The sequence below is a fragment of the Sinocyclocheilus anshuiensis genome, unplaced genomic scaffold (genome assembly GCF_001515605.1).
Source record: "Sinocyclocheilus anshuiensis isolate Anshui unplaced genomic scaffold, SAMN03320099.WGS_v1.1 scaffold344, whole genome shotgun sequence".
Classification (NCBI taxonomy): Eukaryota; Metazoa; Chordata; class Actinopteri; order Cypriniformes; family Cyprinidae; genus Sinocyclocheilus; species Sinocyclocheilus anshuiensis.
This window is the reverse complement of record NW_015557066.1, coordinates 641,996-660,280: the sequence shown is the minus strand read 5'-3', so window position 1 is coordinate 660,280 and position 18,285 is coordinate 641,996. Positions and strand designations below refer to the sequence as shown.

At 39.8% G+C, this 18,285-nt stretch overlaps 1 protein-coding gene across 8 annotated transcripts in view; it reads right to left on the bottom strand.

The window, feature by feature from the left end:
* The window catches only part of LOC107676644 (nuclear receptor corepressor 1-like), a 120,927-nt gene that overhangs the window by 12,393 nt on the left and 90,249 nt on the right, over positions 1 to 18,285 (bottom strand). For 6 of the 8 annotated variants that reach the window (XM_016471230.1, XM_016471235.1, XM_016471233.1 and 3 more), the window contains 12 exons: positions 10,428 to 10,585; positions 10,158 to 10,278; positions 9,880 to 9,975; positions 8,933 to 9,018; positions 8,674 to 8,842; positions 8,216 to 8,335; positions 7,998 to 8,078; positions 5,360 to 5,586; positions 4,880 to 5,210; positions 4,508 to 4,738; positions 3,139 to 3,339; positions 2,242 to 2,391 (listed from right to left, as the gene is read on the bottom strand). In XM_016471230.1, the coding sequence (XP_016326716.1) occupies positions 2,242 to 2,391; positions 3,139 to 3,339; positions 4,508 to 4,738; positions 4,880 to 5,210; positions 5,360 to 5,586; positions 7,998 to 8,078; positions 8,216 to 8,335; positions 8,674 to 8,842; positions 8,933 to 9,018; positions 9,880 to 9,975; positions 10,158 to 10,278; positions 10,428 to 10,585 (1,971 nt within the window). The remainder of the gene's footprint in view (positions 1 to 2,241; positions 2,392 to 3,138; positions 3,340 to 4,507; positions 4,739 to 4,879; positions 5,211 to 5,359; positions 5,587 to 7,997; positions 8,079 to 8,215; positions 8,336 to 8,673; positions 8,843 to 8,932; positions 9,019 to 9,879; positions 9,976 to 10,157; positions 10,279 to 10,427; positions 10,586 to 18,285) is intronic. The other 2 variants (XM_016471232.1, XM_016471236.1) reach the window with 2 other exon arrangements.

Sequence of the window (18,285 nt, the reverse complement as noted above, 5' to 3'; positions counted from 1 at the left end):
ACAGCATACACAAGGTGAAAATTTGGGCATCACTACTCAGGTCTGTCATCCAATCTTAAACCTCTGTAACCTCTGAAATTACGGTTGCTTGTTTAAGATCAGCAAGAGAGCTGCCTTTTTCTGTGGTGGAAGCGCCAGCAAAAGTGGTTTGGGCACCAGCACTTTGACGGTTGAAAAGGGGTGCAAAGCAAAATATCAAATTAAACCTGAATTATTCTTGAGAGAAAACAGGTATTTGTATGTACTGTATGCATTCCTGTACAAGATTCAAACCATATGTAAAGACAGCACATGGAATGATGCTAAAAGATCAGCATAGTTACTGGTGTTGTAGTACAACACAGACACAGGACCCATGAAACACAATTCTAAAAGCATATTCACACAGAGAGCGAATATATCTAGCAACATCATCTTTTTGCAATTCACTTCACGCCATAATTCCCCTCTCGGTTTGAATAGACGTTTAGAAAGTCAAGGTTTACTCACCTCCAGAACACCTGCACTCCCAAGACAAACTTTAAATATGACACTACTGAGCCAAGGCCAGTATTTGCCAATATTATGTTTGAGATGCACACATAAGTGGGCAGTAAAAACAGGATCTCAGGGTAAGGGGTAGGGACGTACTTGCAGCTGCTTTTTTAATTACGACTTATATCCTGCATCTACATACATCTTTAGGTTCAATCTCACGCAGACAGAGATTGATACCAGCAGCTCTCTTCATTCTTTATAATGGTCAATAAACTCAATCTAATCCCTCAAAATGGTACTTTATGTCTGTCAGAATATACAGAATTCAGCAGGAGCCTGCTAAGTCCATAAACAAATCTGAACAGATTGTGCTTCTTGACTGATTCACTAAAATAATTATTTGTTTGTGAATTTGACTAAACTAGAGCTGCATGTTCAGTTTTGCTAATAGCCAGTGAAAACAAAGAATATAAAGTTGAGGTCTTCAGAGTCACACTTGGATATGAAAAACGAGACTCGAGCAGGTTTGGGTCTAACACTTAATTGAGTGCCTCAGCCATGGGCCGGGTTGATATCAGTAGCCTCGTGTTCCAGGTAATTTTAAATAATTGTCCTGAAGATTTCCGTATTAATATTAACATAAATTTCCTTGTCATTTGATGTGTAACAAAGATTATGAGTGGTTTATTTACTTTGATTTGTGGAAAAACAGTGCACTGTTGCCTAAATAAAGCAACAAAAATTAAAGCATAACTGTATATCTTTAGTGTTTTCTGACTTCCACAAAGTGTTACTAAGGCTACATTATTTGGCAACATGGGTCCAAACTTCTAAAGTAAACGCTGCAAAAAAGGATTGGAGAATGAATTTCATCTACAAACAAAGTAGGAAGATGGGCCTACTTTTAAATCTACACATGCTGGGTGTTTCTAATTTGTTGTTTCTGATTTTGGTATTTGGATGTTGCTTTCTGCATTCGGCTCCAAAAAAAAAAAAAAAAAAGCCACCGGGGCAGACTCTAAAAATGAATAAAATGTAATTTATTCCTGTGATGGCAAAGCTGGATCAGCAGTCATTACTCCAGTCTTCAGTGTCAGTGTTTAGAAATCATTGTAATATGCTGATTTGGTGCTCAACAAAACAGTTCTAATTATCAGTGTTTAAAACAGTTGTGCTGTTTAAAATATTTGTGGAGAGTGATGCACGTTTTTTTTTTTTTTTAAGAATTCAAAAGAACATTTATTTTAAAAAAAAAAAAAAAAATAAAAATTAAAAAAAGGCTTTCTGCATTCGGCCCCAAAAAAAAAAAAAAAAAAGCCACCGGGTCAGACTCTAGTCTAACGTAAACTGTCTCAAGACAGGTTTTTCTTTTTTTTTAAATTAATTAATGCACATCTGGTTCGGGTAGGAAGTGATTCGGTTCGGGTGCAGATTTTAGGACCAAAGAAGACCTCTAGTATAAAGATGTGTTCTTTTTTTTTGTATTATTACACTATCAATCACCACACTCAATTCAGACTAGTTAATAAATCAGGTGAAATGTAATTCCTTTTGCCATGATGCTGTAGATTTAGTAGCAGCGCATTGCTACCATAGCGGAGCAGAAAACGGCTGAAGTTAGGTTTAGGTGGAAGAAAGCGCCTCGCTTAAAACAGCAAAACTAATCTCAGAGCAGCAGGGAAGGGAGAATTTCTAAAGCACCACCACCAGGACTTGAAGGGGAAGTTCAGGTGTTGGATAGGAGAGGAGGGGTGGGATCCTCACCTGGAGATATGGAGGCAGGGTTGAATGCCCTAGCAGGGAAAGGGGTCTGAGGTCCAGGGATATAGGTGATGCGTTCCAGGGAGGGGGAACCTGTCCCCCCGGGGTGAGGTAACAGGATGGTAGGTGGCATCTGGGCTAGATCAATTATTCCTTTTACAGACAGAAGCAAAGGGCCAGAGGGTGAGCATCCACAACCAATCAGCTTCAACTTTAAAGAGCCAACACCCTCTACTAATCTTCTAGAAACATCTAATGACTAACAGACTGGAGGAAGAATTTAAGAAATTAGCTCATTAGCTAATTGAAAGAGTTCAATTACAAAAAATAACAAGATACCAGGGCTGAAAGCTAGTTTCCACCAAGCGATGTTTTTTCATTAAGCAAAGAAAAATTAGAACTAGAAATATGGAGCAATGTAGATTGGAGATGTAGACAGCAGGACCTGCTAAAGGTCTAAGGTCAAACTCCTTCAGATTGAAACTGCAGTATTACTATGAAACTTTCCATGATTTAAAAAAAAAAAATAATAATTTTTGCGAAATAATGTCTCATCAGACCCAGGTCAACTTTTAACAGGTAACCTTCTTCCTGTAGATGTTACAATAGGGTGCAGAGTGAACATACATCACCAGAAAAACAAAAAATGTGGGCCTCTTGACAGACAGGTCTAGTGGATGTCTAAGAAACAGCCCCAGCCCTGGATTTAACAACTGTTTTGAACTCAAAAAATTTAATGTGCAATTACAATTTGCTTGAAGGTCATTTGCTTCTGATGGTCTGGAAAAGGTTGCCACTAGTTCACACAAACACCATATCAACAGACTACATTCTTCCTTTGATACTTTCATTCAGTTTCAAAAACAAACACACACACACTAAGACAATCATGCCCCTTACCCCTAGCTGGTGGGTATGGGATGGCAATTGACGGTTCACGTGGTGACAGTCCCCTTGTCACATCAGGGCGCGGTATGACCTGCATCTGCTGCGAGGTGATGTAATCGTTCAGAATGGTTTGCCGAGTGTTTTCCATGGTGTACAGCTGGTAAGTGTTGGGGTAACCAGTCGGCGATGGTTGCCGTGGGAACATGTACGCTGCTGAGATATACAAAGGACAACAAGGACGAGAGGTGAAAAGACAGCTGTTCTAGTCTTGACTTCAATGTGGAGAGTTAAGCAGGAAATGCTATTATCTAATGCATGAGAGCAGGTTGAAAAACCAAAACATGATGTTTACCAATGAGATAGGAGTAGTGCTTTTATGAGAGAACCATTACTCAAAAGATCAGTCAATTTTGTGTGTGACGCGTCAAGCAAGAACTGTTTGTCCTGCTTGTCAGTTTGTAGGAAGCATGGTTTCAGAACAGAACTAATTCATAATTCACTAATTTTCCATTCCTAGGCAAAGCGTAGCCACTACCCATGTGCTCTGAGCCTGATTAAGTAATGTAACAATGGGTCAAGATTTACAAAACTACTGTTTTTTCTTTTCTAATATAGTAAAAAAAGACAATGTTCTGTATAGAGACTTTTTAAAACAGAGACTGTTCTATAAGTGCCTTTTTAAAATCAGCAAGAAATGAAAATTTATCCTAGCTATTTTGTAAATGCATCTTATTGATCTTATCGTGAATGATTCATCCAAGTTCCATTTTTAAACTTTTTTTGACCTCATAATTTTTCATTAAAATGTCATTACTAGCTCTTCCAGTGAAATGACGATTCTCCAATCATTTAGTCTGCTTAAATTCTATCCATTTCTTATAACTAACTGAAAGACGGATAGAACAAAGCTCTGTTCTACATTTTTTCAATAATCCACTTCAATTAAATGTCAAAATTCAAAAGAAATGATCTGTTGGTAATTTTGTTGCATTGCGACTAAGAGTTTTATCTATCTTAATGCTTCTTGCAGAAAAAAGGGGGGAAAAAAGTTATTAAAAAGCGTTAAAGCATCAAGACAATGTCACACTTGTCTTAACTTCCAAAATGTAAGATGTTCAATGAATTTATTGGGTTGTTTCAATATTAAGTATTACAATATTATAATATTATATTACTACAGAAATTGTTTACAAAATATAAAATACTTCTATAATCGCACACATGTGATTTTATTCTAAAGAATACAATTTTCTAAAGAATAAAGTTTTTTTTTTAAGAACTACATTATTATGAACCTAATTAATCCTAAGAACTTAATTTGTTCTTAAGAAGATTTTCATAAATCTGGCCCCTGCAAAGATTCCATAATGCCTTAAATTACCTGGGTCCAGGACTCTGTGGTGAAAAGCGAGGCTGGGGTCCAGGTGTGGTGGTAGGTGAGTCCGGTACACATCTCCAGGTACTACAGGTCTATGGTGGGGGTCAAATGGGCTGTGAGAACCAAGAGGTTCACCCCCGGACACAGGCGACTTGGCGGGAACACTGTCCCTCTGGGTTGGAGTCAGTGTGCTCCTCCTCTCATGAGAAGCTGGCTTACCTGTTGCTATAATTCCTATTTGAGAAAATAAAATCAGTACAATGACCTGTACAATTGACTAATGCTAGATGTAAGCTAAGGATCATTGCTTAATTGTTATAAGAACAACTATCTGGGGGCAATTAAGAGAGAAAACAAGAGATGTCGCATTCATACCGTCTTGCCCTCGTAGCAGAGGTGATCCTCTGGATATGGAGGTGCTGGTGTACGTAGGGGTTCTGCGTGCATTGCTGTCTTCATACATGCCTGGACTGAGCTGGGATTTTCCCGCTTCTGTGTGTGTGGAGCGCAGGACAGAGGTGGAGTTTACTACAGAGGTGTGCCGGACATGTTCGGACGCCTTTGCATCCTCATACTTGGCCCTCTCACGCTCAGCTGCCTCAATGGCAGAGTGTGAGATCTTCACTGGGCTTGTGATCAGAGATTTAACATTGTGCTTGATGGCTGACGGGTTCACAGTACTGCTCTCGTACTTTAGAGAAATACCCTGCAGAGATGCACATTGAGAAAATTAGGAGATGGAAAGATAAACTGTACTCTTAAGGCATCTTCCATTTGACTGATCTGAATGTGATTTGAATGTTCTTTATTAACACATTTCAGTGTGGGAAACAGTAACAACCTTGAATCATGTACCTGAGTAATGGATCCTTCCAGAACAGGAGTTTTACGACTATCTTGAGTCCCCTTACAGGGAATCTCGTGAATTGAGCGGCCCATCTCCTTTATGGTGTTCACCTCCTCGTATGGTTTACCCTTCATAATGCCTCCCTCAAAAGAGTGTATGGGTGGACTTTCCCTCTTGATCTGTTTACCATATTTGGAGGCTTCATCATAGACTTCAGCAGAGGCTCTTGGTGTTCCTGAAACATGGGAAAGAAGATTAAGCATGATGTAGAAATTCACATACATTTTTGTGAAAAATGAGTAAAGCAAACACGTAAATAGGACCTGTATTATTATTTGAAATGATTTACAATTAATTATACTAATACATACTAATCAACTGGAGTCGAAATCAAGTAGTCTTTAAAGGGGTCATGAACTGAGAAATCAAAATTCCTTTGATGTTTTGACATATAAGAGGTCATTGTACTATAAAAACATCCTGTAAGTTTCAGAACTCAAAACTTTCTTGTTAATCTAAAAACAGCTTATATTGAAGCCAATCTGTCAAAACGACAGGTTGGGAAATGTGCCACTTTATGATGTAATAGTATGGCTAAACACCGCCTCCGCAGAAGATGATCAACACCTGCTTCTACATCACTGACTGTTTAACCCCGCCCACCGATTCGATCATGTAGTGTATAACGAGAGGCAAACGCAGGTCTTCACAGAAATCAAACAATAAAGATGCTCCAAAGAAAACAATACGCTGTGCAGTGCCAAGAGGAAAGAGTGGATGAACTTTATTTTTAATGAAGTTCCAGACCGTGTCAGTAAGAACTTGGGTCCTTTGTCCACTTCATTTTACAGTGGATTAGTTTACAAACAAAGCACAATTTAATGCTGGATTTTCAGAAAGATTGAAACTAAAAGACGATACTGTGCCGACTATATTGTATCCGACAGTAATATTGCACCACACAAGTGTGATTAACTGTTTTTATTACGTGGTCACTATTGCTTTGTCTGTTATTACAGATCGTTTGATATGAACTGAGTATTTATGTGTTTTGAACCTAAATCACAGCAGCGTCCATTTACAATCTGCCACGCCTTTTCAAACAGAGTGTTCCGATGAGGGGGTCAAAACAGGACAGAAAATAGCCTATTACTTCTAAATTATGATGTATTTTGATGTAAAAATATTGATAACATTATAAGTGGACCTCAGAGAGCAATACAAAATAAAAAACAAAGGCAGTTCACGACCCCTTTAAAGTGGAAGTGAAGCAGTCAGTCAAGTTTACATTATTTAGTAAACTGATTTCCACTTTAATTAAAAAAAATATAAACACAATTAATGTAGCCATTTTAAAGGAAAAAGGATGTTTTGTTATAGCTTTTGGAGTAAGGATGCTGCCATCTTGCAATACCACAGCGTGTGACGTCACGGGGTTGGTTTGCTCCATTGCCCAGTGAAATAATATAAGCATTTCTTTACTTTTTGAACATGCTTGTTTTGAAATGGAGGAAGACAAACTTGAAAGGACTGCTGAGCCCATAATAAGTGCAATTGCTTATGCATTTGAGATATGGCGAGGGTGCCGAGCAGTAATACAGTTATGGGTGGAAGAAGTAGAGAACCTGCTGGTTTAGGGTGAAGAGCAGGTCAGAAACAATACGCGTTTACGTGGATACTCATCAAAACAGCCATTCTGGCAATTTTGTGTGCATTTGCTGACATAACAATAAGTTGCGACATGAACAATACTGTATTAAGCGTTGTTTGATTGTTTACATTGCGTTATGTAAACAATGTTTGGGATACTTAGTGAACTTAGTGATGTAGACAGTTTGATGTTGGATATTCAACCAAATTATGGTGAAAATCAAAAATGTAATTTAACTTAAAAAAATAAATAAAACCTTGCTACATGTACTGCGTTAAGCTGAGACTTGTTATAGCACTTGCATATCTTTGCTCTCTTGTTGATTTTGATTGCTTCCATTGTCCTGAAGGACAGCTTCATCCATCAGGCTGTCAGGAAGCTGAACTCCCTCCCGACCTTGCCCCCCCTCCCCTCTTTTGCCCCACGCACCACTGAACTCTGACCCTCTGATGGACTCTCCCACTCCCCCCTCCCAAATACACACACACACAGTCACTTTAATCAGTCTGAATAAGCTCTTTTGCACTACAATCATTATATCTGCACTGTTGTTTACTTCACTGGTTTGCACTCTATCTGCCATGCGCCTTGTGCTGCTCTATATATTTTTTTACATTTTTTACATCTTAACTTATTTGTATAATTGTATAGTTGTATTTTATATTTAAATCTGTATCTATCTGTATTTATGTTCTACTGTTAGTGTTATCTGTATGCACCAAGGGTCTGAGAGTAACGCAATTTAAATTCTCTGTGTGTATGTGCTGTACATGTGGAAGAATTGACAATAAAGCAGACTTGACTTGACTTGATTTGTAAGTCGCTTTGGATAAAAGTGTCTGCTAAATGTAAACGTAATTAAAGTGGAAATCAGTTTACTAAATAATGTAAACTTGACTGACTGCTTTACTTCCACTTCAACTATATATTTTTGTAAAATCATTACATATTTTCAGAATGGAAGTAAGGAAGTGAGGTGGAAGCGTTCACATTACCTTGCATGATGGATCCTGAGAGTATGAAGCGATCCTTAGACTCATGAGGACTTTCTCTTGGTAATGCTCTGCTGATCAAACCTGACAAAAACAAAACAAACAAAAAAAAAAACAAGGAAAATGTCTTGAGAAAGATTCTCTATTGGCAAATATAATTGATGCTTCAAATCTTTTGTGCTTTCTCCTTCTCAGAGAAAGAACACAAAAACATGACTAACCTTCATAAGGTGCCGTCTCACGTGTTGGGTGTCCACGGGACCCCTCCATGATGTCATATGTGCGCTTGAGATCGTGCCCCATTCGTGGGCTTCTAGTGCCCTCGCTAGGGTTCTTAATGGCTGTGGGAACATAAAGTGAGATATATTATTGTAATAAAATGAACAAGAAATATCAGTAGAACATATCAAAAAGACTCCTGGTAAGCTCTGGCTGTGGCGCTCCATAAAAACAGAAACTGCTCTTGTTGCACAGCTAACAAACATGACATTTAGCCCATAAAATGAAGCACTTCACCATCTGACTCCACTTGTGCTGTAGCATGACTAGAGCCAGGAAATATAGCAAAAAATGATCACTCTATAACTATAATTTTAGTAACTATAATTGTACTATTCAATATCACTGAGTTATACAGTGGTCACAAGCACACCAGACAGAAAGCAGTTCTGGCTCTGACCATCAAAAGAGAGAATGTGTCCGCTTTTGCCTTCATAGATAACATGAGCTTTAGAATGAGCATCAGCTCGGCTTTTCTCCGGGCCGCTCAGGTCCTCTGTGGCCAGTTTAGCAATAGTGCCTTTCAACAGATCCGCTGCTACATTGGACTGAGCCAGGGCAGGAGTGCCCTAGAAAGAGAAAGAGCGAGAGTGAGAAATATTACACAAGTATAAATGAAAATTACTCAAAAACAACACAAAGGCCTATAATGAAGATACCTGAGTAATGGAGCCTCCTCTGAAAGTCAAGCTCTCTGAGACTTTTCCAGGTGGCCCTCTCATATCCGGAATCTGTATGGGTCCTACTAGCAGCAAAGGAGAGGAAGAAAAACATTGTTTGGTTTGTGATTGAATGGTAAGACCATTGGTTCTTAATCCTTGTCCTGGGGACCCCACGCTCTGCACATTTTGCATGTCTCCCTTATTTAACACACCTGATTCAGATTATCAGATCATTAGGAGAGAGATCCATAAACTGATCCATGAACTCTATGGGTCTGTTTACACCTGGTCACTTCATGCGTTTTTTCTGATCGGATTGCTATCCGATCGTGAGAAGACCAGGTGTAAATGCCCTCTGAAATGCATTCGAGACGGATATAAATCCGATCGCTCAAACCACTTCAGGAGGTGGTCTGGGCCGCATTCCAGACGAAACTGGACAAGTGTAAATGCATCTGGTTGTTGAAACCACATATGTAAATTTTACTCCTCCCAAAATGTTAAAATAATAAACGTGTGAGAGCGTGTTATAGGCTATATGACATTAGTCAGACTGCGCTAATGCAACACGCATCGCTGCGGACAAGTAGCTGAGCATCTCTTCAGCAAGCCAACGCGCAAACTGCCACGAATGAAACTGAAAGACACAGACGCTCAACACACAATCATCTTCATTAAAAGTAGTAAGACAAACCTATCTTTCCAGTTCTGATGCCGCGCGCTCTCCTATTGCGGTCTTTGATCAGATAGATATCCGATCAGCGAAAACGCATGAAATGACCAGGTGTAAACAGGCCCTATGTGTCAGATAAGGGAGACATACAAAATGTGCAGAGCGGGGGATCCCCAGGATCAGGATTAAGAGCCACTGGGTAAAACTGTTTACTTTTGTGGATTAATTCTTGATTTTTATTCATTTTATTGTATATTTTAAGTCATCTCACCTCTGACCACTCCCTCATACTGAGCTCTGGATAAAAGACCCTCCGCCTGAGTGCTCTGTCCACATGGAGAACACTCCTCCTGCTTAATATATGACACTAAACACACACACACAAACACAATCAGGTGTTTAGATTACACATTTCATGGACCGCATGAGGTATTCATCTTCTTAACTTCATAACGAAACTCAGCCACAAAAGCCATGGCTGAGTGTAGTTAAGCTGAGCTTGATGGCAGGATAAAGATATATTTATACTCTCAAATCTCTCTTGCTCACCAGGTTTGGCAGGGTCCTGCTGTCTTGGCAAGCCAAGCGAGATCGACCCTCCTGTGGTCTTGACTACCTCCGGTACGTACACAGCGTGCATTTGAGAAGGAAGGTATGTTCCTGGTGTTCCCTGCAGGGAACGGGAAGGAAGACACGAATCAGAGTGGAATACCAGGAAAACCCCTGATCCCCTGCCTTGATCCCATTACATGTAGGAAGTATTTAAACTTAGCAGAAGCACCACGAGTCTAAAATATCAATCAACAGCATTTCTCTTACCTGTGAAATGGAGCCCCCCTGAATGAAGGAGGGCTTGTCGGTGGGTTTGGAGTGAATGAGGGGCGGAGGAGATGGAATGTTGGACGGCCTGTGACGGGGAAACGCCATGCGAACATCTGAAAGAGTCTGCATTGCCTGGTTTGGTGCCGGCTGAAGAACTGTGGGAATAAAAGGATAAGAGGAACAAGAGATGAAAAGAGGTGGGCAAATAGGATCACTCTTTATCCTTGCACAGTTGACTAAAGTTTTTCCCTCTAAAGCCCAAAGTATCCATGTATACTCTGTACACTATGCTTGCACCTGTGCCTTGAATTTTTTTGTACACAATGGGGCAACACTGGCCCAGCCCGCAGTTTCACAGTCAAAAAAGAAATGAATGAGATGGAACAACAACAACAGTTCACAGTTAATTTATAACAGTTCATTCAGGGGAACAGTATATTTATAACAGTTCTGTTAGGGGAACCTATTAAGGCTTTAATTTTTAATGTAGATGTGGCTGTCACAAGCTGTCAAATGTGGCTTTTCCCATTTTAGTGGAAATTACATACAAAATAATGCTGTGTTTAAGGTCACTTCAGTATTATACTAATAAATAGTTATGTTCCTGACTTCTGATTGGTCAATACATTTTTAAAAAGCATACAAAAATCCACAACACCATAACAACTATGACATCAGACTCTGACTCCACTGCAGATCTCTCATATCATATTGTTAGTGGCTGTATCTGGAAGGACACAACTTTATGAAATTTCTTAACAGAATAATAATAAAAAAAAAAACACTAAGGAGGATACAAATGTTAAAATCAACAAGACACTCAAGGCCGTGCTATATTTTAAATCTGCACTAAGCATTGTGCCTAACAACGACCTTTAGTCATGACTTTACACAATACAGAACGGCCTCTCAGATTCACTGCTCAAAACTTCTGACCTACTACACAACCTACCAAACTTCTGCAGGACCTGCAAATGACTTTCACAAAACTGCCCAGCTTATAAAACCAAGACCAAAAAAACAACAACCTTTTTTAAAAATCTGACACAAGTGCAAAATAAAAAGCGATTTAAAAGAAAGCTGACCCAACTGCAGAGAGCTTCAAATGAAACCCTGTGAATAAAGCCTGACAAAGACACAGACCTGAGTCTAATCCGAAGCTCTTAGCATGGGAGGAATGAAGTCTTCCTTCGCCGCTGCTCACCCGTGACTCACAGCCCTACTAAAAGCACTTCTTCTCTTTTCACACAGCCCAGCCTCTCCCTCAACTCTTTTGAAATATTGAGTCATGAACCCTCCTGTCTCCTGCGGCGTAAAAACCATGAGTCTAGAGATGAGATCAGGTGGTCTCTGCAGTTCCTTAGTGCAGGGTGTGATGTTCTCACAAACGTAATAGCTTATCTGTTGTAATTATGTGATTCAGGACTATTCTTATGCACAAATAAAAACAATACAGGTCTAATGGTACAGAAGTCAGTAGAGTCACATTGTTCAAACAAGGTTCAACCTCACATTCAGATACTATATAATGCCTGTATAAAGGCTGGCCAGTGGCCACATGATTTACTGGGGAATGCAGAGGAGAAGTGAAAGATTACAAACATCATAGGGACAGCCTTTTTTTTTCCTTAAAAAATATTGTATTTGAATATTTGGAATCATAAACAAATATTCAAATATTCCTTTATTTACATGGCGTTTAACGAGAAAGACATTTTTTAATAGTCAAGCTTTTGTCACCATGTCTGAACAAGCTTATGATTAGGCATTAAACAACAATGTTCTACAACAACATTACGTTATATCTCAAGGTTTTCTTTGTATATATATATATAAAGCATTCAAGCTCAAGCAGAGCGGAAAAAAAGCAGTCTGTGCCAGTTACAGTTCAGAACGTACATACACTCGAGTCGGCCTATGCTTATCGTGTTTATATTGTTTCACATGCTAATGTTGATAAAAACGCTTTAAGTGTTCACTCTACATCAGGGTTCCTCAATTAGTTTTCGCCGAGGGCCGAATTCTGCCAACAATACCAAGCCAAGGACCACTGACCTATATATATATATATATATACACAGTATATAATAATTATTATTATTACAATTATTATATTATTGTTGCTTTTGTTAAAATAATCACAAGATGGTCACAAGATGAATATTCAGATTTTTTCCCCAGTAGTCTGTTTTATTCAAACAATTATGAAAATTTTTGCATTTAGATACAGAAGAACTGTTAAAAGAAAAGGCTCAATAAACTAACGCATATATTTAATACACTACGCATCAATATCTCTTCACTTTGTGCTTTGAACTTCTCTAAGCTGCGCGCTGTGACTCCGAGTTGCTTCAAGCGCGTCATTCTGTGCACAGGATGCACATAAGCGATTTGAGCCGCTCTGTATTTGTAGCCTTTAGTATCATAATACTTTGGCGCAATGATATTTAATACACTACGCATCAATATCTCTTCCCTTTGTGCTTTGAACTCTATGCGGAGCGCTGCACACTGCGACTCCGTGTTGCTTCAAGCGCATCATTCTGCGCACGGGATGCACATAAGCGTTTTGTGCCGCTCTGTATTTAAAGCTTAGTATCATAATACTTTTGCGCAATGAAAAATTATTAATAGCCTTTCTTGTTCGTTTTATCTATCATATGTTGCTGCCTCATTACTCTGCTATACATTTAAAATAAATGTCTTTTAATTTATACAGTAGTCAACATTTGAAGTGGATCAAAAAAGTTAATCAAAGTTGTCCTAAGACGAGAACGGGTATTGTTTTGGTTTTAGGACAATTTTGATGTAAGGTTTTGATCCACTTCAAATGTTAACTACTATAGTATATATTTATATATAAATATATTACTTGTTTTTCATGAATGTATTTTACAACAATACAAAGAGCAATGTGTAGGCCTACCAGATTCAGCCCTACACTTATTCACTTTTATTTGTTACCCATTAAATAATGTATTTGTTTTTCATTAAAAGTTTAGGATTTTATAAAATTATTGTGCACTCGTGATTTTTCTAGAGTAGACGTCGTGGCAGGAACAACATACAAAATATGACAGTGATAATCAGGTAATGATTATGTGCTTTATTCAATGTTAAAAGTATCTAATGTGAGTTTGAATATTGTCAAGAAAGGAGGCAGACGATGACTCTTTCTTTAGTTTAATAACGAAAACAATAAAAGAACAGAGGCCCAGATACAAAAGTGCTTCTTGTTAGCATGCTTACGTTACATGCTTTTTTTTCTAGTACCCCAGGCTTCTCTTAAAGACACGTACACAATACTCTGACACCTCCCCCTTTTAAGAATTTGCTATAACTGTCACGGTTTGTCAAGGGAGGACCCAAACGCAGAATGAACAGGGGAAACAGTTTAACAAAATGGGAACACAAGAGGACGAGGCAGGAAGACAGTCCACACAATAGGCCAGAGCACACGACAGGAGAACAGGCAGGTAGGGGATGGGGTAGCTCCTGACTCCGAGGCAAAAGGAGACTAGGTAGCTCCTCAAGGAACCACAGGCTAGGCCTAGAAGATGGTAACACATGAAGCACAAAAATACCTGACAGGTCAGAAGACTCTTCACATCGACCAGGGAGGACTCAGGAAGCAGGGCAGGAACCAACTCGACAAACACACAGACAGGGGAGACAAGGCAACAGGGGAGACAAGAGATAAACACAGATCAAAAGAAAGAACTTGCAAAACAATGACTAGGGAGGATAAACAAGAAATAAAACAAAGGGGAAAAAAAGTAATAAAATAAGTTCTAGAAATATTTAACTGAGACTTATGAAAACAAAGAGGATGACAAAAGAGAAAAAGCTGAGAATAAATGACTAGAACTAATCAAAAGGTTAAGAACTAAAAAATAAAGAACTAAAGGGCCATCTGAGCTTTCATTTTCTCAAAGGCAAAGCAGGATACCCAGGGCTCGGTTTACACCTATCGCCATTTCTAGCCACTGGGGGACCATAGGCAGGCTAGGGGAACTCATATTAATGTTAAAAAACCTCATAAAGTTAAATTTTCATGCCATGGGACCTTTAAACAAAGACAGGACAGACAAGACTGTCAGGGCAGGATCCTGACAATAACCTTTTATGTTACAGGAGAAATTGTATCAAAACATTACAATGAACATATATTTACTCTAAATACATTAGTACAAGACTGTGTTTTAAAGATTCAACTTAAGCTCTCTTAAACCATCACATGTTCCCTAATTTACAGAATTTAATTGCATGCTGACTTACTAGTCGTAATGTTTCTTACATTTACTAACATTTTATTCACTTTCACTTTACTGACTAACCTTGACATTGAACAGTCTGTTAACCACAATTCTTACACTACTTTTAAGACATAATTTATTACAAATTAAGTTTCTCAACTGGTTTACTCACTCTACCAGACCTTGTTACCCTCCATCCTTCACTAGTCTGTGTAGGCATTGAGTCATTTGTTCGAAGAGTGTCCTCATCACACTTTGTTTCTGAGTGCCCTATTGTTTTGGTATCAGCACTGCTCTCAGAAGGACTAAGTTGTAAGTGACGGCGGTTTCGCCTTTTCATTCCCCCTTCCGGGCTACTGATCATGTAGGAGCGCTCCGTTGCACTTTGTCTCACTACCGTCGCTGGAGTCCTCCATCGTTTTACCTCATCCAGCTTAACAAGGACTGAATCTCCTGGCCTCAGCGGAGGTAAGTTTCTCACTCCATGCCTTCTATTAAAATAGAATGCGTGTTGTTGCTTAGCAGCAGCATCTCATCTCCGTATCAGTCTCTGATCCGGCCACTTCCGACTGAGGTTGCGGTCCAGAGTTGGTAATGTATTTCTGAGTCTCCATCCCATCAAAAGCTCTGCTGGGCTCACTCCAGTTGACACATGTGGGGTCGTTCTGTAGCTTAGCAATGCTAATACTGGGTCTTTTTGCCATAGGATGGCTTCTGCTGACTGGACTGCACGTTCTGCATGTCCATTGCTTGAGGGGTGATGCGGGCTTGATGTTACATGCACAAAATCAAACTCACGGCTAAATGACTGGAATGTTTCGCTCGTGAATTGAGGACCATTATCCGAAACGACTATTTCTGGGATGCCGAATCGTGCGAATGTTGCTTTGAGCTTGATGACGAATTGTTCAGCTGTGGTGTTCGATAAGTGTAGGATTTCCAAGAATCTGGAATAATAGTCTGAGAGTACAATGTAGTTTTTCCCTTTGTACTCACATAAATCTACCCCCAGGCACTGCCATGGTCTATCAGGTAAGGGAGTTGGACTCAGAGGTTCTTTTCTCTGTGCTTTCCTGTGTTCGCAGCAGAATTCACACTTTTCAATTTTCTGTTTTAGTTCAGAGGATAGTCCTGGCCACCATACGAATGTCTGTGCTCTCTCCCTACATTTGGTCAAGCCCAGGTGTCCTTCATGTATTCGTTCGATAATTTCTCCTCGAAGAGACTCTGGTATGATGATACGGTTTCCTCTAATAAGAAAGCCGTCAGTCTCAGACAATTCACTCTTGAATGCATGAAAGTCTCTTACCAAGGGGTGTACATCTCGAACACGCTCAGGCCATCCGATTGTAATTAAGTGCTTCACTCTCTGCAATTTCTCATCTTGTTGCGTTGCATCACAAATTTCTTTTCTTTTCCCTTTTGAAGCGGGCAGGCTTTCAACGATTGCATTGACATAGCAGCTGACGTCCACTTTGGTGGTGGCTGTCCACAGTGCTGCTTTGTGGGCTTCGCGATAAGGTGTCTGCTACAACAAGTGTTTTACCTGGAGCATACTCAACTGTCATATTGAATCTCATTAGTCTAAATAAAAGTCTTTGGCATCTGATCGGTACATTGTCCAAACCTTTACAGTTTATCAAAGGAACCAGCGGCTGGCTTGTGGTCTGTAATGAGTTTGAAATGCCCCATTCCACTCAGATATTTGCTGAAATGTTTGCACGCCCAGACTCCTGCAAGACACTCTATCTCTATCTGCGCGTAATGACATTCAGCACTAGTGAGGGTTCGTGAGCAGTATGCAACAGGTTTCCAGCAGTCTCCGTGTTGTTGGAGTAGCACTCCTCCCAAGCCATAACTGCTTGCATCGGCAGATACAGTTGTTGGCTTCTCTGCATCATAAAATGACAATACTGGCGATGTCATAAGAGCTTCCTTTAGTTGTCGAAATGCTTGCTCCTGTGCTGAGTCGCAAGTCCATGCTGTTTCAGTTCTTAAGAGTTTGTATAGTGGGCCTCCCAGTGTTGCCAGGTGGGATATATATTTTCCCATGTAGTTAAGCATCCCCAGCACTCTCTTAAGCTCATGTAAATTTTTGGGGGCTTTAAGTTCAGCGATAGCTTTGACTTTCTCTGGGTCTTCTCGTCGACTACCTGGACCCAGGAAATGCAGCTCATTTTGTCGGATCTTACATTTGTCTTTGTTTAACCTCAGGCCGGCGAGTTCCATTGTTTCCATTACGCGCTTCAGTCGCGTGTCATGTTCTTGCATGGACGCTCCATATACAATGACGTCATCCATGTACACTTGGACTCCTTCCAGTCCTGACAATAGCTCTTGCATTTTCCACTGAAAGATCTCAGGTGCAATGCTGATGCCAAATGGAAGTCTTTTAAAACAATACCTGGCAAATGGCATGATGAAAGTTGTTAACCGGCTGCTCTCAGGATGCAGCGGTATCAAAAACCACTTGCAGCATCTAGCGATGTGAACACTTTTGCACCTGCTAGTTTTGCGAGAATTTCATCTGTTGTTGGCAGCATGAATCGTTCTCTTTTGATGTTTTCATTCAGTCTTTTCAGGTCTACACATATAAGAACCTGTCCGTTGGGTTTGATAACAGGCACCATAGGCGCGCACAAATCTGTTGGTTGGGTGACTCTCTCAATCACTCCACTTGCTTCCATCCTTTCACTTTCTGAAGCAGCGGCAAAGGCACTCTATGGACAGTATTAACCGCATACGGTTCTGCTCCTTCTCTGAGTAGAATCTTAACTGGTTCAGTCTTTAGCCTTCCGTGGTCCCCAATGGTTGCATTGACCTCTTCTATTAATTTAACCAAGCCCATTTCTTTAACTGCCCTTCCACTGAGAAGATTATTCACTGTTGGACCCTTTACGACATATATGGTCAGTTCATAGTGTTTCTCTTTATGCTTTATGTGACTTCTGAATTGACCCATGCATTTTAGCTGGCCTCCTGGACTGTTAAGTGCAGAGCTGGACAGTAACTAAGTACATTTACTTGAGTATTGTACTTAAGTACACTTTTTGAGTATCTGTACTTTACTTGAGTATTATTTTTTCTGGGAACTTATAACTTTAACTTCACTACATTTGAAAGACAAATATTGTACTTTTCACTCCACTACATTTCTATCAAGGTCCTCGAAGTAGAAAGTCGTTACTATGTAGCAGCTTTGAAAGTCAGTGGGTGATTTTATTCTTCTCTATAACGTGACTTTCTTTCTTTTTCAGACAGTTTATCAGTACACCCTAAAAAATGCCAAAAGGGTCTGGCTGCAGCTTGCACTCTCAGACGTGCATTCACAGGCTTGCACTCTCAGACACTTGCACTTCCGCTAGCGACGTCACTTGCAGTCTTTTTTATTTTTTATTTTGTTCTATTTATTGATTACTTTTTGTTTGAATCTCTCAACATTTTACAACAGTAGCCAGGTGGTGAAGACAAGACAAAAGAAACTAAATTACGAAGTCACTTGCAATCGCCACTTGCACTCTCCAATACCTGCGACGTCACTTGCAATCGACACAAATCGTGCGTGTTGCCAATGGAGACAAGACGCTGTGGTGGTGATT